This window comes from Microcaecilia unicolor, chromosome 2 (genome assembly GCF_901765095.1).
Source record: "Microcaecilia unicolor chromosome 2, aMicUni1.1, whole genome shotgun sequence".
NCBI lineage: Eukaryota > Metazoa > Chordata > Amphibia > Gymnophiona > Siphonopidae > Microcaecilia > Microcaecilia unicolor.
Window position 1 is genome coordinate 203,718,354 of NC_044032.1, and position 27,451 is coordinate 203,745,804.

General features: G+C 44.4%; 1 protein-coding gene across 1 annotated transcript; it reads left to right on the forward strand.

Annotated features, from left to right (window-relative positions):
* Nucleotides 1-4,479: 4,479 nt before the first annotated feature.
* On the forward strand, nucleotides 4,480-26,106 carry PRXL2C (peroxiredoxin like 2C). Its single transcript, XM_030191966.1, has 6 exons — nucleotides 4,480-4,650; nucleotides 5,282-5,350; nucleotides 13,243-13,293; nucleotides 13,472-13,588; nucleotides 22,543-22,663; nucleotides 25,935-26,106. Exons 1-6 carry the CDS (start codon nucleotides 4,480-4,482, stop codon nucleotides 26,060-26,062), a joined length of 657 nt encoding a protein of 218 aa, XP_030047826.1. The 3' UTR covers nucleotides 26,063-26,106.
* Nucleotides 26,107-27,451: the final 1,345 nt, after the last annotated feature.

A 27,451-nucleotide genomic window follows, 5' to 3' on the forward strand; every position in this document is an offset into this window, starting at 1 on the left:
TAGCCAGACACCCAATTTTGGGCAGGCTTGAGCCCCAAGTGGGTGGGCACGGAAGCCCATTCCCCACCTGGCATCTCCACCCACCATGCAATCCAGCATATCTTAACCACTCCCCCAGGTACCTTTTAAATTCCTCAGTGTTGGGCCAACAGCAAGCAGTGACTCATTACCGGCTGCTCGCACTGGCCCTGAGCCTTTCTTCTGATGCAACTTCCTGGTCCCACGAACAGGAAGTTGCATCAGAAGGAAGGCTTAGGGCCAGAACAAGCAGCTGGTATGAGTCGCTGCCCAATGCCAGCCCAGCACTGACGGATTTTAAAGGTACCAGGTGGGTTGAGGGAGAAAGTTAAGACACTGGATCACCAGGAGTTTTCAGCTGGCTGGGCTGCGTGGGGATCTCTGCCTGCCACAATTTCAATTTATTAGTTGTTCTATCCCACATTTTACAACCAAGTCATTTCAATGTGGCTTACATAATGGTAAGAGAAGTGTACAAGTGATGAATAGTATTGTTGCTTACAATATTGTTGAGAGACAATGTAGAGGATGAGCAGAGAGAAAAATAGACATGTGAGTGGTGCCTTTCATATAGATTGCCATTGGTTGGTCGGGTGAAGTTCTGATAGATGTCGACTGATTCATTGGAGGGGGGGGGGGGGGATGGGTAATGTCTTATCCAGAAAAATTGTTTTCTGGATAAGACATTACCTGATGTGGGTTGCTCTTCTTTCATAGTATGGGCTGTTATTCCATCATTATGTGAGGAGGTCAGAGATAGGAGGTGGACATTTAACAATATTTTGATACAAGATTCTGAGACTTGTATGAATTTACTGCTAGGCCCACAGATTTAGTGGCATTCAGCTTATACCCAGAAACAGCCGAGTATGCCTCAATTTCTTCCATTAAATTAGGAACAGGTCGTGTAAGTGATGAGAGAACATCATCTGCAAATAACGCTATCTTGAATTCCTTATCCCCCACATGAACTCCACTAATATTCGAGTTAATCCTGTTAGCTGCTGCAAGGGGTTCCATAATCATCATAGCAAATAAAAGAGGAGAAAGTGGACACCCTTGGCGAGTGCCCCTGGAAAGAGGAAATAGAGTAGAATTCCCACTATTAACTCGAACGCAAGCTGTTGGCGATGTATAAAAAGCTTGAATCCAAGAGTGTTAAAAGGGTCAGAGCACAAAATAATACATTTCTCCAATGTTGCACTGCAGGCAGAGTCTAGCTTCTCGAGGTTCTTATTTCAGGTTTTATCTGCAAATTCAAGATCTGTGGTAACATTTTTTGTTTTTGATGAGTCTGTGTGTATGAGGAGATTCTGCTAACTTTAAGTTCTCTGTAGGGATCTGAGGCATTGTGTTTCTTTTTTCCCCTCATAGTATTTCTGAGGTTTTTGTGCCTGTTCTAGGTCCAGTGTAATATTTTTGCAGTGCAACCTTTTCATAGTTGATAGTGTGTGAGTTCTGGAAGTTAGTGCTGTTTTGATACGACATATGTGGTGTGTGATTTTTGCAGGCTTTTGTATTTCCTAAAGAGGGAAATTGTATAAAACAGGTGCTAATATGTATGCATCAATTACTAATCATTTCTATAGCGCTAGTAAATGACAACAGCACTATACACATTATATGCAGCTACTTTCTCTATCCCTAGAGGGCTTACAATCTAAATTTTTGTACCTAGGACAATGGAGGGTGAAGTGACTTGTCAAGGTCACAAGAAGCTGCAGTGGGAATCAAACCCAGTTCGCCAGGATCAAAGCCCACTGCACTAACCATTAGACTACTCCTCCACATGTAATTGTTCAGATTCTAACATATATGTGCATACACATATGCATGTACATGCCAGGCATACACCTATGCACTATTCTATAAATACATACAAGTCATTCATAGGGCGTATGTTACAGGAGGGTGTGCACATGGATGGATGCTGGGCAGACTATGGGCGGGGGGGTGCACATTTACTAAGTTATGCACTTATCACTGGCATTTAGGTGCTCACACTTAGGCACAAGTATTTATGCCAACTACAGAGGTGGTATATGTACCTGGTTACACTAGGTAGACACCTACTTTCCTATAAAGAATATATGCCTATCGGGTGCCCAGTTACAGAATGCCTCAAAGTGTCTGGCAGTGGATGGAGTTTGTGCTGCTGTTAATGAAGTGACAAAAGAATTTATATGGTAAGTTGTAAGAGGAAATATTCTATTTGTACATCATGGAGGGAATTCTGTAAATGGTGCTAGAAAAAAATCAGCACTAAGTGTGTGCACCCTTTATACAACAGCACTTAGTGTCGATTTTCATGCCCGGCTGTGGGCACCAGACTTATGCCAGCTGAAACCTGGTGTAAATCCTGGTGTACAAGTTGGCCACGGATCCCTCATATTAAATAATACTATGCCCAACTTTTCAGAATGCCCCGCCCCCTTTTGTGTTTGGGCACCAAGCATTATCAAATAGCATGGAAATTCTAACTGGTGCCAATTATCAATAATTGTTAGCATCCAATTACTGCTTGTCCAATTAAGCTGCACACACATTTATAAAATCCGGGAGCGTGTGTGCACGTGCATGCATCTGTGTGTTGCAGTTGTGGGGGAGGAGTCAATGCAGAGAGTATTACTGAACTGGAGATACAGGATATATATTTGTTTCACCCTTCAAGGACTTCAGACAGTCCATTTAGGAAAACTGATTGAGTGTTACTACTATTATTAGCATTACTGGCTGAGTGATACCAGCTAGAGCTTTCTTTATTACATATAGGTCTTTATAGCCAGTTCAGGAGTGGAGAAGCACTGGGGAGTCTGATCACCCACTCATAGGAACCAACTCTGTGGGTGTTTGAGACAGGGGCGTATCTGCGTGGGGCCATAGGGGCCTGGGCCCCCGCAGATTTCGCCCTGGACCCCCCTACCACAGACCCTCTCCACCTCCCCCTCCCGCCCGCCACCAACCCGTCGCCGATCTTTGCTGGCGGGGGACCCCAAGCCCCCGCCAGCCGAAGTCCTCTCTTCCGTGCAGGATGCAAGTTTCAATGCTTCCTGTTCTTCTGAGTCTGACGTCATGCACGTACAACGTGCAGAACGTCAGACTCAGAATTTGGAATTCAGTCTGACGTCCTGCGCGTTGTACGTGCAGGACGTCAGACTCAGAAGAACAGGAAGCGTTGCAACTTGCAGCGGCGCAGCCTGCATGGAAGAGAGGACCTCGGCTGGCGGGGGGTTGGGGTCCCCCGCCAGCAAAGGTAAGTGACAGCAGCGGGGGAGGGTGTCATTGGTGGCGAGGGGGGGGTCCGGAAATGGCGGGGGGGGGGGGATCGGTGGCGCCGGGGGGGGGGGGGGCTAAAATGTGCCCCCTCCCTCTGGCTCTGCCCCCCCCTACCGCCCGAGTCCAGATACGCCCCTGGTTTGAGAACCCCCGTATTGAGAAAATTCCTTGTATGTGTCCAGGGAAGGGTTATTTCCACTGCGCTTAGCACCCCCAATAATTTTGAAAAGTTGGCTCCTATGCACCCAGTGACTATAATTGGTAACTTGCAAAGGCCACCAAGGAAGGATATGCTGGTGGAGCCCCCATTATGCTGCTAGAGGAAAGGAGAGCTGTGGGTGCAGCTGGTGCCCAAGGAGGAAGGAGAAGAGAGAGAAACTGGGAGTGGATGGGGTTTCCAACGGCTTTGTTTTAGACTTTCTAACAATTAGTCTTGCTCATGCTGAAAAATATCCAGGGCAAGGCCAAAACTACAACCCTCAAATGTCATTAACAACCACTCATAAACTCTCCTATAGTTCTCACACAGATCAGAACTTACGTTTCATGAGGGGAACAGAGTTACCTTCTTGATCACACTGCGTTTTATACCATGTTGAGGCTTATCCCAGCCAAGCAGAAAGTTGTTTGTCTGAGCTCTTGGATTATTACCTTTTCTATACGCCTACCTACAGGGATAAATGGTGGCTTTCGGACGTCTAAGCGCCGACTCCGCACAGCTTTCCCTCTGCAGGCGGACCTGTTCTCTCCATCGGGAGGGTGAAGTAACGGCCTTAACAGGACCAGTCTTGGGCAGGGGCGACAGGAGCGGTCGCACAGGGCCTCGCACCTCCAGGGGCCCCGTGGCACTTCCTGTCGCTCCCTGCCATATCGTCGGCTCAGCTGCTTTCCTTCCAGCCCGCCCTGCGTTTAAAAATTTTATTTTAACTCAATTTCAATATCATATTGTAGTACAATTGTTGTTATTAATGTTCTTTCTTTATTACAAAATCAATAAAAATGTTAAGACTAAAAAAAAAAAAGCAGACTCCCCTCTAGCCTTTAAGCCTTCCCCTTCTCTCTCAGCGTGCACTGACACAATTTTCGGTTTCCGCAAAGGCGGCACAGACTAGTGTGCACGCTGAGAAAGAAGGGGAAGGCTTAAAGGCTAGAAAGCGAGCCTGTTTTTTCGCTGCCGGCTTAATCATGGCTAGTCCTATTATGCAACAGATCGGCGGGACCTACGGTCCCAGCCCTGTTGGTCCTGCCATCCCCCTAGTCGAAGCTGCACAGCATTTAGTGCTTGACCGGACTGGGCACCGGTTCCGCTTGGGCCAGCTGTTCCGGGAGCGGAGAATCATCCTCATATTTGTCTGGGTAAGAAGGGGAGACCCAGGGAAGACTTAGCAAAAGTCAGATTGTAAGCTCTTTGAGCAGGGACTATCTTTCTTCTATGTTTGTGCAGCGCTGCGTACGCTTTGTAGCGCTATAGAAATGCTAAATAGTAGTAGTAGATCGGCTACATGCAAATAGTCAATCAGGATAAACCAAAAGGGGCGCCGCCCAACGTGGTAAATAGAAGGGGACAGAGGTCTATTGCTGGCGCCGCTGGAGAGAGCTAACAGAGTTTTGAGCCATTTTCTCCACAGTGGGAAGCGTGGCGAGATTGTAAGTAAATTTGAGTAGGTAGGAATTGGGTGTCTTTTGGTTTATTTCACCTTCTTGTGTTCACATTTGCTCTGACTTGGAAGGTGCTTGGTGTGTGTGGATATTGGAACAAGGTAAAAGACGGATCCTCCGCTTGTAACACTGAAATCTGGTTTAAAACGACGGATTTTTCCGGATCTCACGACACAGGAGAGCATTGTCAGTCAGGCAGTCCGATCTTCAAACTTCCAAACCCAGACACCTCAGTGATCGTCACTGTCTCCCCAGTACTAATCAAGTCTCTCTCTCTTAGCTGCTAAGCACTTGTGTTTCTGACTTGCGAACTATGATTTCTTTTCAGCATTTCCTCTGCTACACCACTAAAGAGTATGTGGAAGACCTGGCAAAGATTCCCAGGAGTTTCCTAGAGGTGAGTGTAATCCTTAAGTTCCTTACCAACCATTAAATTGTTTGTCACCAATTTGGCAGGTGGAATTTGATCATCCTCCCATGCTGTCAATGCAATGTACAAATCCTAAAGTCTTTGGTATGCAGCTTCGTTTTTCCAACATTGTTGTTAATTCTGCAAAGGTGATATTAACAAGTCTAATCATCAAACTAGGGATGACAGGGATGACAGGATGACAGTTTGCAATAGAGACCACAGTAGACCAGCAGGCTCATTTTCGAAAGAGAAGGACGCCCATCTTTTGACACAAATCGGAAGATGGGCGTCCTCCCAGGGTCGTCCAAATCGGTATAATCGAAAGCCGATTTTGGACGGCCCCAACTGCTTTTCCGTCGCAGGGATGGCCAAAGTTCAAGGAGGCATATTGGAGTCGTAGCGAAGGTGGGACTTGGGCGTGCCTAACACATGGACATCCTCGACCCATAATGAAAAATAAAAGGGCGTCCCTGATGAACACTTGGACGACTTTACCTGGTCGTGTTTTTCTTATGACCAAGGCACAAAAAGGTGCCCGAACTGACCAGATGACCACTGGAGAGAATCGGGGATGACCCCCCCTTACTCCCCCCGTGCTCACTAAACCCCCTCCCACCCTCAAAAAATATCTTTCAAAATATTTTTTGCCAGCCTCAGATGTCATACTCAAGTCCATCACAGCAGTATGCAGGTCCCTGGAGCAGTTTTAGTGGGTACAGTGCACTTCAGGCAGGCAGACCCAGGCCCATCCCCTCTATACCTGTTACGTTTGTGGAGGAAACAGCGAGCCCTCCAAAACCCACCATAAACCCACTGTACCCACATCTAGGTGCCCCACTTCACCCATAAGGGCTATGGTAGTGGTGTACAGTTGTGGGTAGTGGGTTTTAGGGGCGGTTTGGGGGCTCAGCAGACAAGGTAAGGGAACTATGTTCCTGGGAGCATTTTATGAAGTCCACTGCAGTGCCCCCTAGGGTGCCCGGTTGGTGTCCTGGCATGTCAGGGGGACCAGTCCACTACAAATGCTGGCTCCCCCCACAACCAAAGGATTTGCATTTGGTCGTTTCTGAGATAGGCGTCCTTGGTTTCCATTATCGCCGAAAATCAGAAACTATGATCTCTAAGGACGACCAAAATTTCAAGATTTGGGCATCCCCGACTGTATTATCAAAACAAAAGATGGACGTCGTTTTGACAATACGGGTTTCCCCGCCCCTTCATCGGCACATTTTGCAAGGACGTCCTCAACAAAATTTGGGCGTCCCTTTCGATTATGCCCCTCCAGGTGTCTTTAAATAAAAAGCAGACAAAAGATTGCAAATTATCACTGTCAACTGCTGAACAAGATGTAAATAGGACGAACAAACATAGACCTGTGTTTACAAAGGCGTGCTAGCTTTGTTTTTAATATAGTAACATAGTAAATAACGGCAGATAAAGACCTGTACGGTCCATCCAGTCTGCCCAACAAGATAAACTCATTTTACATGGTATGTGATACTTTGCATGTATTCCCGAGTTTGATTTGTCCTTGCCTTTCTCAGGGCACAGACCGTAGAAGTCTGCCCAGCACTGTGCTTGTACTAAGTTCTGAAGCTAACGTCGAAGCCCCTTAAAATTTACACTCCAGCCCATCCCTATCTATTCAGTCACGATCAGGGTGTAGACCATAGAAGTCTGTCCAGCTCCCGTTTTGTTTCCCAATTACCAGCGTCGCCACCCAATCTCCGTTAAGATTCCATGGAACCATCATTCCTTCTAAACAGGATTCCTCCCATACATGTTTGGATTCCATTCCCGTTTTCATCTCCACCACATCCCATGGGAGGGCATTCCACATATCCACCACCCTCTCTGTGAAAAAATACTTCTGACATAACTCCTGAGTCTGCCCCCTTTCAACCTCAATTCATGTCCTCTACTTCTACCACCTTCCCGTCTCCAGAAAAGGTTCATTTGTGGATTAATACCTTTCATATATTTAAACGTCTGTATCATGTCACCCCTGTTTCCCCTTTCCTCCAAGGTATACATGTTCAGGTCAGCAAGTCTCTCCTCGTATGGATTGCAACGCAAATCCCATACCATGTTTGTAGCTTTTCTTTGCACCGTTTCAAGTCTTTTTACATCTTTAGCAAGATACAGCCTCCAAAACTGAACACAATACTCCAAGTGGGGCCTCACCAATGACTTGTAGAGGAGCATCAACACCTCCTTTCTTCTGCTGGTTATGCCCCTTTCTATGCAGCCTAGCATCCTTCTGGCCACGGCCGTCGCCTTGTCGCATTGTTTCTTCACCTTTAGATCCTCAGACACCAACACCCCAAGTCGAGCTTACTAATCTCTCCCCTCTTATTCGGTATCTCTCTTTCAGGTTTCTGCACCCAAGTGCATCAGCTACACTTCTTGGCATTAAATTTTAACTCTTAGTCCTAATAGGGGATATGCATACAATAGGAAGTACCTAAAACATTAATAGCAAACAGTACTCCTGTTCAATATAAATTACAAAATCTTTATTAGTGAAGATAAATCAGTGCATTAAAAAACTACTAAATAATATCCCTGCAACTCACTCGCATTACCATCCACACCACACTTATACCCTGATCACATATGCAAATCCCACAGAAAGATGTAGCTAGTTGATGCTCCTATAGAAATGTATTGGAGCATTAGCATTTAATGTGCCTTAACTTTAAAGGCGCATTAAAACGCTAACGTGCCTTAGTAAACCTACCCCATAGTTTGAAATATTTATATGCGAATGCCACAAGCCTAAGAAATCAGATGGGAAAGTTAGAATATATTGCACTAAATTAAAAATTAGATATAATAGGCATCTCTGAGATCTGGTGGAAGGAGGATAATCAGTGGGACACTTATACCAGGTTACAAATTATATGGTAGTGATAGGGTGGATCAAATTGGTGGAAGGGTAGCATTGTATATTAAGGAGAGCCTTGAATCAAATAGACTGAAAATTCTGTAGCACACATACCTTAGAATCCCTATGGATTGAAATTCCATGTGTGAAGGGGAAAAGGATAATGATAGGAGTGAACTATCGCCCACCTGGCCAGGATGAACTGGCAGATGTAGAAATGTTATCAGGAATTAAGGAGGCTAACAAACTGGGAAGCACAATAATAATGGGTAATTTCAATTACCTCGATATTGATTGGGTAAATGTAACATCAGGGCATGCTAAGAAGATAAAATTCCTTGACGAAATCAAGGACTGATTTATGAAGCAGCGCGTACAGGAGCCAACAAGAGAAGGAAAAATTCTAGACCTAGTCCTTAGAGCAGCGCATGATCTGGTGCAGGAGGTAATGGTGCTGGAGACACTTCATATCAGTGATCATAATATGATCAAATTTGATATAAGCTCTGGAGTAAGTACACACAGGAAATCCAATAAGTTGGCATTTAACTTTCAAAAAGGAGACTATGATAAAATGAGAGGTCAAAAATTTACACCAGGCGTGGATGTTGTTCAAAAATATCCTGGAAGCCCAGGCCAGTTATATTCCATTTATTAAAAAAGGAGGAATGAAGGCCAAGCGACAGCCAACATGGTTTAAAAGTGAGGTGAAGAAAACTATTAGAGCTACAAGAAAATCCTTCAGAAAATGAAAGAAAGATCTGACTAAAAGTAATAAGAAACAGCATAAGGAATGGCAAGTCAAATGCAAAGCACTGATAAGGAAGGCAAAGAGAGACTTTGAAAAAAAAGATTGCATTGGAGGCAAAAATACATAGTAAAAACTTCTTTAGGTATATTAAAAGCAAGAAGCCTGAAAAAGAATCGTTGGACTACTAGATGACTGGGGGGTAAAAGGGGCACACAGGGAAGACAAAGCCATAGTGGAGAGATTAAATGAATTATTTGCTTCGGTCTCCACCAAGGAAGATTTGGGAGAGATACCGGTGCCAGAAATGGTATTCAAAGCTGACGAGTCAGAGAAACTTAAATCTCTATAAACCTGGAGAATGTAATGGCGCAATTTGACAAATTAAAGAGTAGCAAATCACCTGGACTGGATGATATTCATCCCAGAGTACTGATAGAATTGAAAAATGAACTTGCAGAACTATTGTTAATAATATGTAATTTATCTTAAAAATCAAGCATGGTACCGGATGATTGGAGGGTGACCAATATAACGCCAATTTTTTTAAATGGTTCCAAAGGTGATCCAGGAAATTAGACCGGTGAGCCTGACGTTGGTACCAGGTAAAAAGGTAAAGACTGTTGTAAAGAACAAAATTACAGAGCATATTCAAAAGCATGGATTAATGAGACAAAGTCAACATGGATTTAGTGACGGGAAATCTTGCCTCACCAATCTATTACATTTCTTTGAAGGGGTGAACAAACATGTGGATAAAGGTGAGCCGGTAGGTATTGTGTAGGGTTAAATGGACTGTATTCTCAATGGAGAAGTGCAGATGTGGGGTTCCCCAGGGGTCTGTGCTGGGATTGCTTCTTTTTAACATATTTATAAATGACCTAGAGATGGGAGTAACTAGTGAGGTAGTTAAACTTGCTGACAACACAAAGTTTCAATACCATATCTATGCTGATGACTCTCAAATCTACCTCTCTACCCCCGAAATCTCAACCAGCATCCAGACCAATGTTTCAGCCTGCCTATCTGGTATCGCTGCCTGGATGTCTCAGCGTCATCTGAAACTTAATATGGCTAAAACCAAGCTTCTCATCTTTCCCCCTAAACCTACCTCTCCTCTCCCCACTTTCTCTATTTCTGTGGATGGCACTCTCATTCTCCCTGTCTCATTTGCTCGTAACCTTGGGGTCATCTTTGACACCTCTCTCTCCTACTCACATTCAGCAGATTGCCAAAACCTGTCATTTCTTTCTCTATAACATCAGCAAAATCCGTCCCTTCATCTCTGAACACTCTACCAGAACCCTTATCCACACTCTTATCACCTCTTGTCTTGATTACTGTAACCTGCTTCTCACCGGCCTCCCTCTTAGCCATCTCTCTCCTCTTCAATCAGTCCAAAACTCTGCTGTGCGGCTCATTTTCCACCAAAGTCGCTATGCTCACATTAGCCCTCTGTTTAAGTCAATTCACTGGCTCCTTATGCATTTCTGCATTCAATTCAAACTTCTCTTATTGACCTATAAGTGCATTCACTCTGCTGCTCCCCAGTACCTCTCCACTCTTGTCTCTCCCTACGCCCCCCCCCCTCGGGTACTCCGTTCTGTTGATAAATCTCTCGTCTGTCCCCTTCTCCTCTACTGCTAATTCCAGACTCCGTTCCTTTTATCTTGCTGCACCTCATGCCTGGAATAGACTTCCCGAGCCTGTACGTCTAGCCCCCTCTTTGACCGTTTTCAAGTCCAAACTTAAAACCCACCTCTTTACCACTGCTTTTGACTCCTAACCACTGCTCACTTGCCCTATCCTTTCATCCTCACCTCTTTATTCCCTTACCCTTAATTGTTCAGTCTGTCTGCCTGTCTTATCTAGATCGTAAGCTCTTTGAGCAGGGACTGTCTTTTTGTGTATGGTGTACAGCGCTGCGTATGCCTTGTAGCGCAATAGAAATGATAAGTAGTAGTAGTATTCAAAGTAGTTAAATCTCAAAAGGATTATGAAAAATTACAAGAGGACCTTATAAGACCGGGAGACTGGGCATCCAAATGGCAGACAACGTTTAATGTGAGCAAGTGCAAAGTGATGCATGTGGAAAAGAGGAATCCGAACTATAGTTACATGAATCAAAGTTCCACATTAGGAGTCAGTGACCAGGAAAGGGATCTAGGAGTCATCATTGATGATATGTTAAAGCCCTTTGCTCAGTGTGCGGCGTCGGCTAAGAAAGTAAATAGAATGTTAAGTATTATTATGAAAGGAATGGAAAACAAAAATGAGAATGTTTTAATGCTTTTGTATTGTTCTATGGTGCGACCACACCTTGAATACTGGATGCAATTCAGGTCACCACATCTCAAAAAAGATATAGTGGAATTAGAAAAGTACTGAGAAAGGTGACGAAAATGATAAAGGAGATGGGACGACTTCCCTATGAGGAAAGGCTAAAGCGGCTAGGGCTCTTCGGCTTGGAGAAAAGCTGGCTGAGGGGACATATGATAGAGGTCTATAAAATAATGAGTGGAGCTATAGAAATGCTAAATAGTAGTAGTAGTAGGTAGACGTGATTTGTTTGTTTTCTCTTTCCAAAACTACTAGGACTAGGGGCCACGCAATCAAACTACAAAGTAGTAAATTTAAAACAAATCGGAGAAAATATTTCTTCATTCAACACGTAATTAAACTCTGGAATTAGTTGCCAGAGAATGTGGTAAAAACAGTTAGCTTAGCGGGGTTTAAAAAATGTTTGGATAACTTCCTAAAAGAAAAGTCCATAAGCCATTATTAAGATGGACTTGTGGAAAATCCACTGCTTATTTCTAAGAAAAGCAGCATAAAATGTATTGTATTGTTTGGAGATCTTGCCAGGTACTTGTAACTTGGATTGACCACTGTTGGAAACGGGATACTAGCTTGATGTACCTTCGGTCTGTCCCAGTATGGCAACACTTATGCAATGGTTAAAGCAGTTGGTGATAATCAGGGATGCCCTGTTCAAATTCCACTGATGGTCCCTGTGATCTTGAGTAAGTCACTTAACCCTCTACTGTCTCAGGTACCAGCTTAAATTGTAAGCCCTCAAGGAACAGGAAAATACCTGCTGGGTCCGAGTGTAACTTGCTTTGAACTCCTGACAGAGGTATGAACTAAATCACTGCACTCCAGTGGCATAGCCAAAGGTGGGCCCAGGCCCACCCACTTTAGGCTCAGGCTTACCCAGTAGCAGCACACCTATAATGTGACTGGCAGGGATTCCCAAGCCCCACCAGCCGAAAACTCCCAACAACTATCCCTCCTGCATACCTTGTAAATAGCAGATCTTCACCTGCAGCAACTGATACATACTGCTCGCACCGGCCCCACAGCCTTCCCTCTGACGTATTCCCACCTAAGTGGAAACAGGAAGTTGCATCAGTGGGGAAGGATGAGGAGCCAACATGAGTAGTGTGTATTAGTTACTGCTTGCTAATCTACTATTTAAAAGGTATGCAGGAGAGGGGGGATGTTGGAGAGACCATATGACATGCAGGTGAGAGAAGAAGAGACCAAATCATCTGTGGGATGGGGTGGTGTTCTTTTGCCCAACCATCTTGGGCCCAGGCCCACCCAAAATTGGGTGTCTGGCTACGCCCCTGCTGCACCCTTCTGACAGGACTGTGTATAAAATGGAGTTTATTACACACTAGCTTTTACCTTTTTGTGTTCAAGGTTTGGGTCTCCTGCCTGTTTAAACCCCACTGAGCTGGCCGGATGCTGATATTCAGTGGTAGTGCAGTTGAATATCTCTGCTAACCGCCCATTCCCTAGCCGGTTAAGTTAGACACAGTCTGGGGCTGGAGCTTGGGCAGAGCCATTCCAGAAACCAACTAAACAAGCACATACATTTGGGAAAGGAAAAAAAGGCTGTCCAAACTTTATTCGCTGAGTTAGTTGGGCACCAGACTGAATATTAACCAATTACCAGTTAACTTCAAGATTAGTGCACTTACCTCAGCGTTGAATACCACCGCTCTGAGCGGCTTAGAAGCTGCGTATAGTTGGGGGCTGAATATTACCCGCTCATTGTTTTGCACTACTCCATTATGTGAACTAGGTCTGTGAAATTGCAGTTTTTCCTCTGTGAAAGAAAGTAGCCATGTGTGTTAGGAAATAATACTGAAGAAACAAAAAACATCAAAGATCTTTTAAAACCACTAAACCACAGTCGATAAATACGCATTTCTCTCTTTCTGTTTCATGTTGAAGGACGTAGATGTTGGGCTTGTTGTTATTGGCCAGTCTCACCAGCACATTGCGGTAAGGGCATTCTTAGTACAGTTTGAGGTAGGTCTTGGAGGGATGCTGTTTTACTAACAGGGCCTAGCATTTCTTCTGCTGAAATATCTTCTATTGTGAGATCAGAAAATATTTAAGTTCAATGCTAGTGGACAACGTCAGCTGAACAAAACTGTGAAGTGTGTCTCTATTATTGCAGCCGTTCTGCTGTTTGACAGGATATCATCATGAAATCTACGTAGATCCAGAGAGGGAGATTTACAAAGTGCTTGGGATGAAAAGAGGCGAAACAAGCACCACATCAGGTAGGAGTGATGCTCTCCTCATCTCAGCTTAGGTGTACCTCATTTGTTGTACACTTAGTTGGAATAATATCAGCCGTGTAATGAATGGTCTATCGGTGCTTCACATTTGGAGTAACCTGGGTCACTTTTCATATTACACTGTGTATGTTGAACAAATAAAATCCTACTTGTGGCATCTTAAAAACTCCTCCACCAAGCTACCCACTCCCCCCTCTCCCCAGGCTTCCCTTTGTTTTCTTGAAAAATGTGTAGCAAGCCCCATGACACTGTGGTTTGCCATTCAAGAGACTCATTTTGCCCACAGGAACCTTCTGATTTGAGGCTGTGTTGAAAAGTGAGATGTACTGACTGAGGTTGAGCTCCAGGGGGCACTGCAGTCTTTGTTTCCAGCGGAGGATGCTGCAGCTGTGCCTATGATAGGGCAAGTACGTATCGGGTTACTGCACTTAAGTTATGAACAGGGTTCAGAACGGGCCAGGGCCTGGACTTGGACACACGCACTGGGCCAGGTACTGCTGGGAAATGCCCAGGAGTTGGGAATGCATTCGGGTAGACAGAGGTACAAACCTGGAACTTGCTGGTAGCAAATGTTAAGAGTAGAATTGGAATTGATAATGAATTAAAACTGGAGGCCTAAGGCAGGGAAGTCCCCCTCCCCCACCAAGATCAAAAGTATATTTTCCTTTGCTTAGTTTGTATTCTTTTCTATTTTGAAGATGTTATGTACACCCTTTTTTTATTTACTAAGGAAAGGTGGCAAAAAAAGTCAAACCATAACCCTAAAGAATAACCAAGATAGGCTGCAAGCCACTAATTAGAAAATGTATTTAAACATTAAAAGGCTCATTTTCAAAGCATGTAAACTTGCAAGGTTCCATAGGTTGCTATGGTTCTCCTTTTCAAAAGAGAAAAATGCCTAGAAAGTGGCTTAAATCTGCATTTGGGCGTTTTTCTCATAAAAACGTCCAAAATTGTATTTTTGAAACCAATTTTTTAGACCTTTTCTATGAAGTCCATCAGAGGCAGTGGCGTAGCCAGAAGTCAATTTTTGGGTGGGCCAACAGGTTGGATGGGTGGGCACTAGACAGTGGTGTGCTGGTAAATGTTTAACAACAGGCTCTCTCCCCGGTCCACCTCTGCGCCCGTCCACCTCCCCCCCCCCCCTCGTCCACCTCCCCTCAAAATTGCAGAGCTGGCTATAGCCGGGGAGAGAACCTGGGGGGGGGGGCAATGCATTACTGTCTCCAGGAAAAAAAAATTAAATGATCCCAGGTTCCAATTTAATTCATGTTTAATGTGGGATAAAATGCCATAAATAAGTAAATAAATATAAACTTTTAATGTTGAGCACCTGATTCTCAAAGTGGACATATTCCAAACACTATAATGAAAATAAAATGATTTTTTTCTACCTTTGTTGTCTGGTGACTGTTTTTCTGATCATGCTGGCCCAGTATCCGATTCTGCTGCTATCTGTCCTCTTAACTCCGTTTCCAGGGCTTCCTTTCCATTTATTTCTTTACTTTCCTCCTTTCTTTTTCATTTCTTGCTCTATATCCATAAGTAAAAGCTGGGTCCTCTGCAGACTTGACTGTCTAGTGGATCCAGCTTCTGCCTATTTTCTTCATCCATGTGCAGTTTTTCTCCTCTCTTCCTTTTCCCTCATCTCATCTCCTTCCTCATTCTTCCATCCCCTCCATCCATGTCCAGCATTTCTTCTCTCTCCCTTCCCTCTCTTCCATCCATGTCCAGCAACCCTCCTCTCCCCTTCCCTCCATCCAGCAACCCTCCTCTCCCCTTCTTCCACCATGTCCAGCAACCCTCCTCTCCCCTTCCCTTCATCCAGCAACCCTCCTCTCCCCTGCCCTCTCCTCTCCCCTTCTTCCACCATGTCCAGCAACCCTCCTCTCCCCTTCCCTCCATCCAGCAACCCTCCTCTCCCCTTCTTCCACCATGTCCAGCAACCCTCCTCTCTCCTTCCCTTCATCCAGCAACCCTCCTCTCACCTGCCCTCTCCTCTCCCCTTCTTCCACCATGTCCAGCAACCCTCCTCTCCCCTTCCCTCCATCCCGCAACCCTCCTCTCCTCTTCTTCCACCATGTCCAGCAACCCTCCTCTCCCCTTCCCTCCATCCAGCAACCCTCCTCTCCCCTTCTTCCACCATGTCCAGCAACCCTCCTCTCCCCTTCCCTCCATCCAGCAACCCTCCTCTCCCCTTCTTCCACCATATCCAGCAACCCTCCTCTCCCCTTCCCTTCATCCAGCAACCCTCCTCTCCCCTGCCCTCTCCTCTCCCCTTCTTCCACCATGTCCAGCAACCCTCCTCTCCCCTTCCCTCCATCCAGCAACCCTCCTCTCCCCTTCTTCCACCATGTGCAGCAACCCTCCTCTCCCCTTCTTCCACCATGTCCAGCAACCCTCCTCTCCCCTTCCCTCCATCCAGCAACCCTCCTCTCCCCTTCTTCCACCATGTGCAGCAACCCTCCTCTCCCCTTCTTCCACCATGTCCAGAAACCCTCCTCTCCCCTTCCCTCCATCCAGCAACCCTCCTCTCCCCTTCTTCCACCATGTGCAGCAACCCTCCTCTCCCCTTCCCTCCATCCAGCAACCCTCCTCTCCCCTTCCCTTCATCCAGCAACCCTCCTCTCCCCTGCCCTCTCCTCTTCTTCCACCATGTGCAGCAACCCTCCTCTCCTGTATGCCCTGTTTCCTTCCGCCCCCCCCCCCCCCGCCGTACCTTTAAATATTATAGTTTTGCTGGAGTCGCGGGCAGCCGGCATTGAAGACATCGGCAGGCTTACGCCAGTTCCAGCAGCCTTCCCTTCCCTCGTTGCAAGTCGGATGATGGCTCCGCCCTCGTAGAAACAGGAAATACGTCAGAAGAGGGCGGAGCCATCATCCGACTTGCAACGAGGGAAGGGAAGGATGCTGGAACCGGCGTAAGCCTGCCGATGTCTTCAATGCCGGCTGCCCGCGACTCCAGCAAAACTGTAATATTTAAAGGTACGGCGGGCGGCGGCGGGGGAGTGGCGGGCTGGGGAGGCAGATGCGGGATTGGAGCTCAGCCTGCTCCCTCCGCTCCGCTGCCTCCACTGCTGGGTGGGCCTGAACCAAAACTGCAGGCCCACCCGTGGCTACGCCCCTGGTCAGAGGTGCGTTCAAATCACAAGGGGGCATGTCGGGGGAGTGTTAAGGGTGGGATCTGGGCGTTCCTGACACTTGGACGTTTTTCTGCCATAATATCGAAAATGCCCCTCTACGTAACTTTGTAAGTCTAAGTGCTTTGAAAATATGCCTCCGTGTAACTTTATAAATCTATGTGCTTTGAATATGAGCACCAAAATGTTGTGCATGGGAAACCAAGGTGCACTTGGAAAGAGGTGTTATTTTGCTAAACACTGTCCTTGAAATTCATTCATTTTACGTATTTATATACCTCTTAGACCTAAGCGGTCTAAGAGGTATATAACAGGTAGTGGAACTGTTTCCGCAACTCGCTACACTAACCATTAGGCTACTCCTCCAAATGGTAGTACTGGGTATGTGAACAGGAGAAGAGTGAGAACAGTATGAGGCTCTTCAAACACTAGACCAAGGAGGTTCAATGTAGATACGACATTTATTAAAAGATGACTCAACACGGTACCATGTTTCTGCACTGAAAGTGCCTCCTTCAGGAGTCTCGGTAAACGTGTATAAAAAATCCTTATGGATAAAGTCTTCAGAAGTAAATCTTTAAAAACCATTGTGGTGTTTAAAAAGACCTTTTGCAAACTAATGGCACCAAGAAGCCATACTTTTCACCATACCTTACAAAGGTGTTGCGTGATCTCTCTATATAAAACGCACCTCCAACGTTCTAATGAAGCCGGAAGGACGCCTGAAACTGGAAGATGTAGTTGTGTAGATCGCTTTTTCCCCATGAGTGTCTGCCCCGCCCTCGCGTCACAATGTGATGATGTCAAGGGCGGAGCACTGACACTCAACGAATTGCATCACTCACCCGTCGCTACGACACGAATCACCTTCTTCCGCTTCTTGCCAGTCCCACGCACCTCCACAAGTCCATTTTTGCGTGGTTTGTTATTTATGAAAAAAGAAGACATAATAGTCACCATTACAGATGCTTTCACGTGGAGACCTGCCACAAAGGGAATACTTCCGGATACACCCCCGTCCTACTATTGGATGTTTTTCCGGCCACGCCTATACCAAACTCCACCACCACAGGGATTTACATTAAGGCAGAGGGGGAATACGCAGTCCGCAGAGTATTTTCAATCGAAAGCTCAGGCAAGGATTTTCTATTTCTGTTCCTGTGTGAAAATTTTTGGTAAAATAGATTCTCACCCTCGGGCAAAAAGAAGAGGGTAAACTACAAGATAAAACCTAGCATGACCAGGTGTAAGCTGAATTTTTGCAAATTTTATTAGCGAAGGTTTAATACTATTCTTCCTAAAATGGGGCTTATCTGTGTGAGCATGCAGATGATGTAACAAAAGAGCCTGTGCAGTGCAAACAGCTTCGTGCCTCGGTTCAGTGCCTTTTCTCGACCATTTATTCCAAACGTGTCCTCGGGGAGCCCCAGTGGGGTAGGAAGGGAGGACTACCATCGCCCCGAGCCAGCCTGAACGTGCGAGGGAGGGAGGGAGCCAGGCAGGCAGCCTGAACGTCAGAGGGTGGAAGGGAGGGGGTGAGCCAGCCAGCCAGCCTGAATGTGGGAGGGAGCCAACCTGAACGTGGGAGTGGGAGGGAGGGGGGGGGCCACAACCCTGAAAGGTGGAGGGAGGGGGACCACGACCCTGAAGCTGGGAGGGAAGGAGGGCGGGAGACGGAGGGGGGGCCCCTGCCGCACACTCTCATTCTTTCTCACACACACACTCTCAATCTCACACAGACAGCCTCACTCTGTCACACACACACTCGCACATTCACTCTGTCTCTCTCTCTCTCACACAGTCACTCTCACACACACTCTCAAACATACACACTCCAAGGAAAACCTTGCTAGCGCCCGTTTCATTTGTTACGGAAACGGGCCTTTTTTACTAGTCTTTTAATAAATTTTATATCTACATTGAACGACCTTGGTCTGTTTTCTTGAAGAGCCTGATTCTGTCCCCACTCTTCTCCTGTTCCTGTGACTTTTCATGGGACATTGCTGCTCTTTCCACTTCTGTGGTTTGGTCGCTAGTACTGGTATGTGGTCATGTTTAAAATTTGCATTCATGGTTGCAACGCAACAGGAGGTATTGGTCTCCTGGCACCAGCCCTTCTTCCCCACACCACTGCATCTCCTTTTTTTTTTCTCCTCCCCATCTCTAATCCTTTCTTTGTTTTCCTTCCCCCAAAACAAGGCAGAAGAACAGCTAAAAAGAAGCTAAAAGGATCAGCCACAAAGGTTAGGATTTAAATCGGGCGTGGACATGGTTTAAAAATACCATTTTGGATGCCCAGATTAGATGTATTCCACATATTAATAAAGGTGGAAAAACTAGGGGACACTCAATGAAATTACATGGAAATACTTGTAAAACAAATAGAAGGAATTTTTTTTTCACTCGACAGATGGTTAGGCTCTGGAACTCGTTGTAGGAGAATGTGGTTACAGTATTTAGTATATCTGGGTTTTAAAAGGTTTGGACAAGGTCCTGGAGGAAAAGTCTATAGTCTGCTATTGAGATAGACATGGGCGATGCTGTTGCTTGCCCTGAAATTGACAGCATGGAATCTTGCTACTATTTGGGATTCTGCCAGGTACTTAGCCCTGGATTGGCCATGGAAGCAGGATACTGGGCTAGATGGACCATTGGTCTGACCCAGTATGCAGATGACATTCAGATTTTTTTTCTTGGTTGATGATGATTTTGTAACTGGTTGTCTAAAGTTACAGCAATGTATGGATGCTATTCAATTTTGGATGAAGAATAATAGATTGGCTTTAAATTTAGCAAAGACTGAAATTATGCTTGTTAGTCATGAGATTTATAGCCAGGTTGATCCAGTATAACGCCAGGACTTTCTTGTACCCTATTAAACATCAGATTGTGAGTCTTGGAATTGTATTGGATGCACACTTGAATTTTAAGGTATAAGTAGCGAAGGTAGTTTATGCCTTGTTTCTATCAGTTACATTTTCTAAGCAAAATTAAACCTATGATTCCTCGATCAGATTTTCGGATAGTGGTTCAGAGTCTAATTATGTCTTGATTAGATTATTGTAATTGTCTTTACTTGGGTTTATCTCATTCTTGTTGTAAAGCATTACAGGTTGTACAACATGCTGCTGTATGGTTGATTGTGGGATTACAATCATGTTACATCTTTCTTTGAAGTCTTTACATTGGCTATCTTTGAACTCCAGGATAACGATTAAAGTACTGATGATTATTTTTAAGACTTTGACTGCATTTAAAAAATATATAGTGGAATTAGAAAAAGTACTGAGAAGGGTGACGAAAATGATAAAGGGGATGGGATGACTTCCCTATAAGGAAAGGCTAAAGCGGCTAGGGCTCTTCAGCTTGGAGAAGAGGCGTCTGACGGGAGATATGAAAGAAGTTTATAAACTACTGAGTTGAGTGGAATGGGTAGATGTGAATCGCTTGGTTACTCTTTCCAAAAATACTAGGGGACACGTAATGAAGCTACAAAGTAGTAAGTTTAAAACAAATCAGAGAAAATATTTCTTCACTCAACGTATAATTATACTCTGGAATTTGTTTTCCGAGAATGTGGTAAAAGCAGTTAGCCTAGGGGACTTGGAGAAAGTCCACTGCTTATTACTAGGATAAGCAACATAAAATCTCTTTTGCTGTTCTGGGATCTTATCAGGTATTTGTAACCTAGACTGGCCACTGTTGGAAACAGGATACTAGGCTTACTGGGCTTGATGGACCATTGGTCTGTCCCAGTATGGCAACACTTATGAATGGAAAGCAAAAAAAAAAAAAAATGAGGATGCTGTAAGTGTTGCCATACTAGGACAGACTGAAGGTCCATCAAGCCCAGTATCCTGTTTCCAAGTACCTGCCAAGATCCCAGAACAGTAAAATAGATTTTATGCTGCTTATCCTAAGGACTAGATTCTGTAAATAGTGCCCGAATTTCGGTGCCAAAAAAAATGCACACTGAGCATTTTTTTTAGAATGCACCATTCTACAAACAATGCTCAGAGTTGAGCGCCATTTACAGAACAGCATGTAGTGCTGGGATCTGCACCTAAGTTTGGGCACGAGGATGTACATCAGCTGAAACCTGGTGCAAAACCTTGCACATAAGCTAGACGCAGATCCCCTGAATTCTATACTACCGTGCATATCTTTAGTGAATGCCCATGCCCCTTTTCTGTTGTATACTAAAAGATATGCACACACATCTTTATAGAATAGCATCCCTAATTGGAGCCAATTAACTGCAATAATTAGCACCCAATTATTGCTAGTTATCGATTCGTTACTCAAATTGTGTGCACAGTTTTCAGATAAAATCCAGGGTAAGATTATAGAATGACAGAGATAGTACAGAGGCCCTAAAGCTTACAGTCTGAGACAGACTGAGAAACACAGAAAAGATATGGGACCTTTTAAGTTAGTCTCCCTGGGGGAGGAATTTGTGAGTATAGAAAGGATACCATGTGTGGACTGAGTAGATTTTATGCTTTAAAAGTGCCTCAGAGGTGGGATTTAGAATTGAATTCTATTTATGACCGCTTACTCCTCTGTCTTGGAGCTATGAATTACTAGCCAACATAGTGATTGTTATGGTCTGCCCTCACTGTGTTTATTCCTCCCTGCCTTATTTTTTCTTTTCTTCTCTTTCCTATTTAAAGTTGTTCCTTTTCCTTCTACATTTGTATTGTTTAAAGTGCATGAAAACCACTCTGTATGAAGGATGGTATATCAAATATAAATAAATACATTGGGGAAGAGAGAGGACATGGCATACATCTTCAGAGAGGCTATTCAGGCCAATAGTTGGCATGGAGTAGAGATTGAGGAGGATGAAAAAGTTAGAATGTAGAAGGGTAGGGGAGAAAGAATGAACCTCACACCAGTGTCATGGCCCTCTGTTCATACATCTACTTATATATATATATATATATATTTAGCAAGGATACTGCATGTAGAATATAATTCCTAGCATGCATCTTTTTGATGTGTGACCCCTTGCAGAACTAGGAAGGGGTTTTGGAGGGAGCCTATTGAATACATATAATGCTGGTGTTTGACATGTAGGGGGCCAAGGCAGGAGACCCTGGTCCACATTAAGCTATGCTTTCTTCAGCTTCAAAGCAGGCTTGGGGAGCCCAGAGCAATTGCCCTGGTTGCTACTCCTTAACGCCAGTCCTAGATACTCAGAGCTAACGGGAGAAGAAGAAAGATGAAGATATGTTCCCAGAGGCACTTCAGCTTCCTATTCAAAAAGCTGATAGAGGTCAAAATGATCCCTGAAAGAGAATAGCATAAAAAGTGTGTCATATATACGCTTAAAGACAGTAACTAACACTGTTGGAAAGGTATGATTTCCATGACTCAGACCTGGAGAAAGTGCGGTCCCTCCCTTCTAGCAGCACTCAGTCCTCCCTTAAGAGTCTGTTTTGTTACTACCCTTAAGAAGTCTGAGGTACACCCCCCCCCCCCAAATGACAGAGAAAAAAATGCAAATGTGTAATACATAACCACTAGAAAAAACGTTTTTTTTCTCTATAGGAAGCTGCACATTTGCTATATTTTGGCACAAAATGCCCTTCATAAAAACATTGCACTGTGAGATTTTTTGGAGATAGAAATCTTGTTGCCAAAACTCTCAGTATATTATATGCATGTGGCATGTGTTCAGTGTAGCAGATAAATATTAATTTGTTTGGGTGCCTGCCTAATTGTTATGATTTTTGATGGTTGCTTATTGACTGATGCTTTAATCAATCTCTCTCTCTCTCTCTGTCTCTGCTGTGATATTTTAGCACCAAGCCCTCAGTGTGCTTTCAGGAAATATTAAAAGCATTTGGAGAGCAATGACAGGCCCTGCCTTTGATTTTCAGGGAGATCCTGCGCAGCAGGGTGGGGCTGTGATTGTGGGTCCAGGTACGTTGGTTGAGTCCGTTGTCAGATAAAACATAGCTCTAAGGGGAATTTTTGGTGAAAACATGTACAGTGGTGTAGAATTCAGAAGGCTTCATAGTCTTTAATTTGGGCAATAATTTCAACTGTTATGCTTCTTTCTCTCCCCACCAGTAAGGTTTATGTTGCTTTTAGCAAGCAAAGGAATAGTTTGTAAAAGAACTTTACCAAACCATGAATTGCAGCAGCATATAAACAAGCTCATGGAGGAAACCCAACAGTTGCTTAAACACTTGGTTCGAACTGAGGTATCTTCAAAAGATAACTGGGACATTGTGCAAGTTAGAATATCCCAACTGTGTTTGTCATAAAGGCTGAAATAGCTCAGGTGCATTTTATCAAAGAGCAAACAGAAATAAAGGATCTCAAATTACCCTTATCAATTGCTATGCAGGTTATAACTACAAATTAAAAACATACTCTAAATGTTCTGTATGTGTATTCCTGAAGTCTAAGCAATAAGACTGGAGAGTAAGCTTTATAAAACAGTGACGGGGAAATTTTATCAAAAAGCTAGTGCTAAGAGAGGAGACCATTGGGTGTAACCTCAAGTCCTCTTCCACTGTGTACTTGAGAAAAGTTAGGAAAAATTCATTGACATTAAAGAAATTCGCTTTCATATATCAGAACTATAATTGCAAGATATTGTTCCAGTCTAGCTCTAGAACAAAAGCCATCAAGAGGGTGGCTCTCTCTGTAAATAGAAAGAGATGCAAAATATAAAAATAACAGTTGTCAGGGATGGTGTTGGGGGTGCAAATAGGACAATTTCTCTTGGCCCCCTGGCCAGAGAGGGTCCCAAGCCTGCCTGAAGAAGGTGGTAGTAGGCTTTGAGATCTGCTCTCAAATTTCTGCTCAGGGCCTAACATGTCCAACACCAGCTCTAGCAAATGTACATTCCAAAAACTGATATTCTAATCACAAAATAGAAATAAAATTATCTTTGTTGTATTTTTCAAATTGTATTGGTCCCAGTCTCTGGTTTCTGCGGCCATCATCCATTTCCCTTTTCTGTATCCTTCCCCCATTTTCAGCATCTCCTTTCCCTGTGCCCTATCTTTCCCCATGTTCAGTGGTTCCATTCTCTTTGTTCCTATCTTCCCGTCTATCATCTCCCCTCTATGTTCATATCCCCACTTGTTCATCATCATCTCTCTCTGTCCCCATTCCTCAATGTCCAGCATCTTTTCCTGTGTCCCTGTCCTTATGTTCCCTCATCCATATCTAGCACTTCCCTTCTATGTTCCTATTACCCCCATGTACACCATCTCCTTTCTGTGTCCATATCTCCCTCCTTGTACCAAGTATTGTCTGTGTCCATATGCCGGTGTCCAGCATGCCCCTGTGTCCATATGTCCCCACCTGTGTTGAATATTGCTTCTCTGTGTAACTATACTCCCACCCATGTCCAGCATCTCCCCTGCAACTATATCCCCCTCCCCATGCCTAGTACTGTTTCTGTGTCTATATCCCCAGTGTCCAGCATTTCCCTTCTGTGTCCTTAAAGCATCACTGTTGGGCACAGGTGAAGGGGATATGTCTGTATCCGTCCCTGTACTTCGTCCATGCCCCTCTGTGTCTCTCTACCTCTCCTGTGACTAGCTTCTTCATCTCTCTTCCATCCCACCATATGGTCCAGTATCTCTCTCTTTCCTCTCTGGCCCCATTCTGTCCAGTGTCTCTCCTTTTCCCTTCCTCCCACACCCCCTTCCACAAAGCTCCAACATTTCACTCTCCCTGCCACTGTGGGTTCAGCATTTGTGCTCCTTTTTCCTTCAAGCTGGTGGTCTGGCATTTCTCTCCCTTCTGTTCTCTCCCCCTCATCCCTTGCTAACTGGAATCTCGCTCTCTCTTCATCCACCCTCCCCCCCCCCCCCCCAGTCCTTCAAACTTACTTTATTGCTTCTAGCAGCAAATCATGAATGCTGCCTCCTGTTGGCCACGGAGCCTTCCTTCTGCCACATCCCACCTCCTCTGATGCAACTTCCTATTTCCATTTGGATAGGACTCAGCAGAGTCCTGCTAAGGCTTAGGGCCAACTGGAGTCAGCAGTGTGCATAAGTCACTGCCACTGGAGGTGATAGAGAGTTTGAAGGACTATGGGGAGGGGGGGAAATGAGATGGGCCAGAAAACGAGATGCTGGAATGCAAGGGCTGAGCAAGCCTTGGGTCAGCTACTATATTTGGCACACCTGTATATATGTTTAGGGCTGTTGGCAGATTTTGTTTTCTCTACTTGGCCACTAGCACGTCAGAAAACCAGCTTTTCAATTGCTAGTTTGAAGGCTCTGCCAGCAGCTAGCCTGGCCATTTAAAAACTAACCAGGCCAGCTGACAACCAGTCAGTTGGCAACCCTAATAAACCACAAGGAATGGCTCTACTTCTTGGGGTTCTGCCAGGTACTGATTGCTTGGATTGGCCACTGTGAGATGGGGTGCTGGGGTTGATGGATCTTTGGATGGATCTTATATTCCCATGCCAGCATGGTTTTGAATGGCTGCTGTAGCAGCCTTGGTTGTTGCTGACTTGTGGATACAAATGGTTTCAGGATTCAGTTTTCCCTGATACCCATTTGTGTGCCTTGCTTTATATATTTCTGTGTTTTATATACTGGTATACACATTTTAATACCTGCAGTCCAAAGTGTGGCTTTGACAATTGGTGTCAGCCAGCATGGTTGCCAGAATAACTGTCTTCTCAGAAGGTAAAGAGAATTGTTTTCCTGCTTATTCAACTGATTGTACCTAATCATTAATCGTTAGCTAATAATTAGTTTTCATTTTGAACTGCTAGTATAGTTTACATAGGATTTATTTTGTGGGGAGGGAGGGAGTACTCAGTAGTTAGAAGAAAAGTTCCAGGCCTGGAATACTGTGTTATAAGCCTTCATTTCCACCTAGCTGGGGATTTTTCTCCATTTTATATGCCCTTCCAACTTGCTTATTAGTGCTTGAAACAACAGTTGTCATCCAGAAGCCCTGCATCAAGTTTCATTCCAGAACTCTGTAATCATGAGCCCTAAGTTGGGTTCATGGGTGCTACCATTGCACGCTGGCTAGGACCCCCAGCTCCTGCTCTCAGGGACTGTAAGTATCAGCCAGCCTAGGGAGCAGCAAACCAACTGCCTTGCATGACTTGAGGCCAGCACTGCCACCGGGTCAGCCCCAGCTGATGAGCTTCTACGTAAAAGCGGTATTTTGCGCTGCAGACTTAATTCTTTTCTTTTACTTTTAGGGGATAAACTCCATTTTCTGCATTGTGATATGAACAGGATGGACCATATGCCAATAAACTCACTTCTGCAACTTGCAGGAGTTGAAACCATGGATTTCACAAATAAGCCTCGGATTATTGAAGTTTAAAATGACAAAGAGAAAATCATCATAGGAGAGAGTGCAAATTAACGCAGACTGCTGGGGAAGAGCCATGAATAACAGCCTTGTTATGCACCTGCTAAACTAGTGCTAACTACAGAATGGAAGAGCAGAGAACAAATTGTGTTCATAAAAAAATGGCAAGGCAGTTCCATTGACCCTGCATGCAAGCAAACTGCAACCTGAATTCACTAATGTAAGATATAATGGCAGGGAGGAGGTCTGGTAATATACAAACCACAAGAGTACAGCAGAAGTTATTCAACCTGCTGCAGACAGATAATCTGTTATGGAGTGGAGAAGTGGTCAAGTGGTTAGAGCGCTGGTCTTGATATCCAGAGATGCCTGGTTCAGATCCTAGTGCTGCTCCTTTTGATCTTGGGCAAGTCACCTAACCTTCCATTGCCAGGTACAAACTTGGATTGTGAGCCTTCCAGAGACAGGGAAATAGCCAGTGTACCTGAATGTAACTCACCTTGAGCTACTACTGAAAAAGGTGTGAGCAAAATTCAAATAAATAAAAATCTGTTTGATTGTAAATCTACTTTTTCTGCAAGTTCAAAGGGGAAAAATAAGAGAAAATGCAGATATGTGGTATTCTTTTTGTGTGGCAGTGTTTGCATACAAAATATAAATTTATAGCCCCATTTTAGACTGGTAATAGAAGTCAGAATTGAGACATGCAGGTCAGTGCATCTCAAGTTGCACTAATATTTTAGAACTTAATCTGCAGAGGTAGAGCTTGTTCTGAAGTACAGGAGAAATGGACGTTTATGCACAATGCTTGCAATATAAACATTCATTTTAGCAAAATAGATGTAGAAAATAGCAAGAGGTTCAAAGTCGACGCATATCCGTGGATGTTGCTGGATCCGAAACATGACAACTGACCCCTTAGCATGCACTAAAATAGTTTAGCGCAGGCTAAACAAAAGCATGTTCTATTTATGTGCCAAAGGTTTTGAAATTCTGCAACTATTATACAGTGCAGTTACATAAATTTGCATTATTATGCATACTACAAAATAAAGTATTTTTCCAATCATACTTACGCATCAATATAAATTTGTTCTTTTGGGAGTCTTATGGGTGAGGAACAGCGACGAGAGGAGATTTCAGATAGAGATGTTCTGGGATCAAGGAAGGATGAAAAAGATGGATGTTCTGGGATTGAAAGAGTGATAGAGTGGAGGAGTAGCCCAATGGTTAATGCAGTGGGCTTTGATCCTGGTGACCAGAGTTCAATTCCCACTGCAGCTCCTTGTGACCTTGGGTCAGTCACTCAACCCTCCATTGCCCAGGTCCAAAAAAAAATCTTAGATTGTGAGCCATCTAGGGACAGAAAAAGTACCTGTATATAATATATATATTGGAGTG

Bases quoted from the DNA above. Each gene is read 5' to 3' on its own strand.
- PRXL2C (XM_030191966.1), top strand. From the start codon at position 4,480: ATGGCTAGTCCTATTATGCAACAGATCGGCGGGACCTACGGTCCCAGC. The intron at 5,351-13,242 runs GTGAGTGTAATC...TTCATGTTGAAG, and splicing joins TTCCCAGGAGTTTCCTAGAG to GACGTAGATGTTGGGCTTGT. The intron at 13,589-22,542 runs GCTCTCCTCATC...GTGATATTTTAG, and splicing joins CCACATCAGGTAGGAGTGAT to CACCAAGCCCTCAGTGTGCT.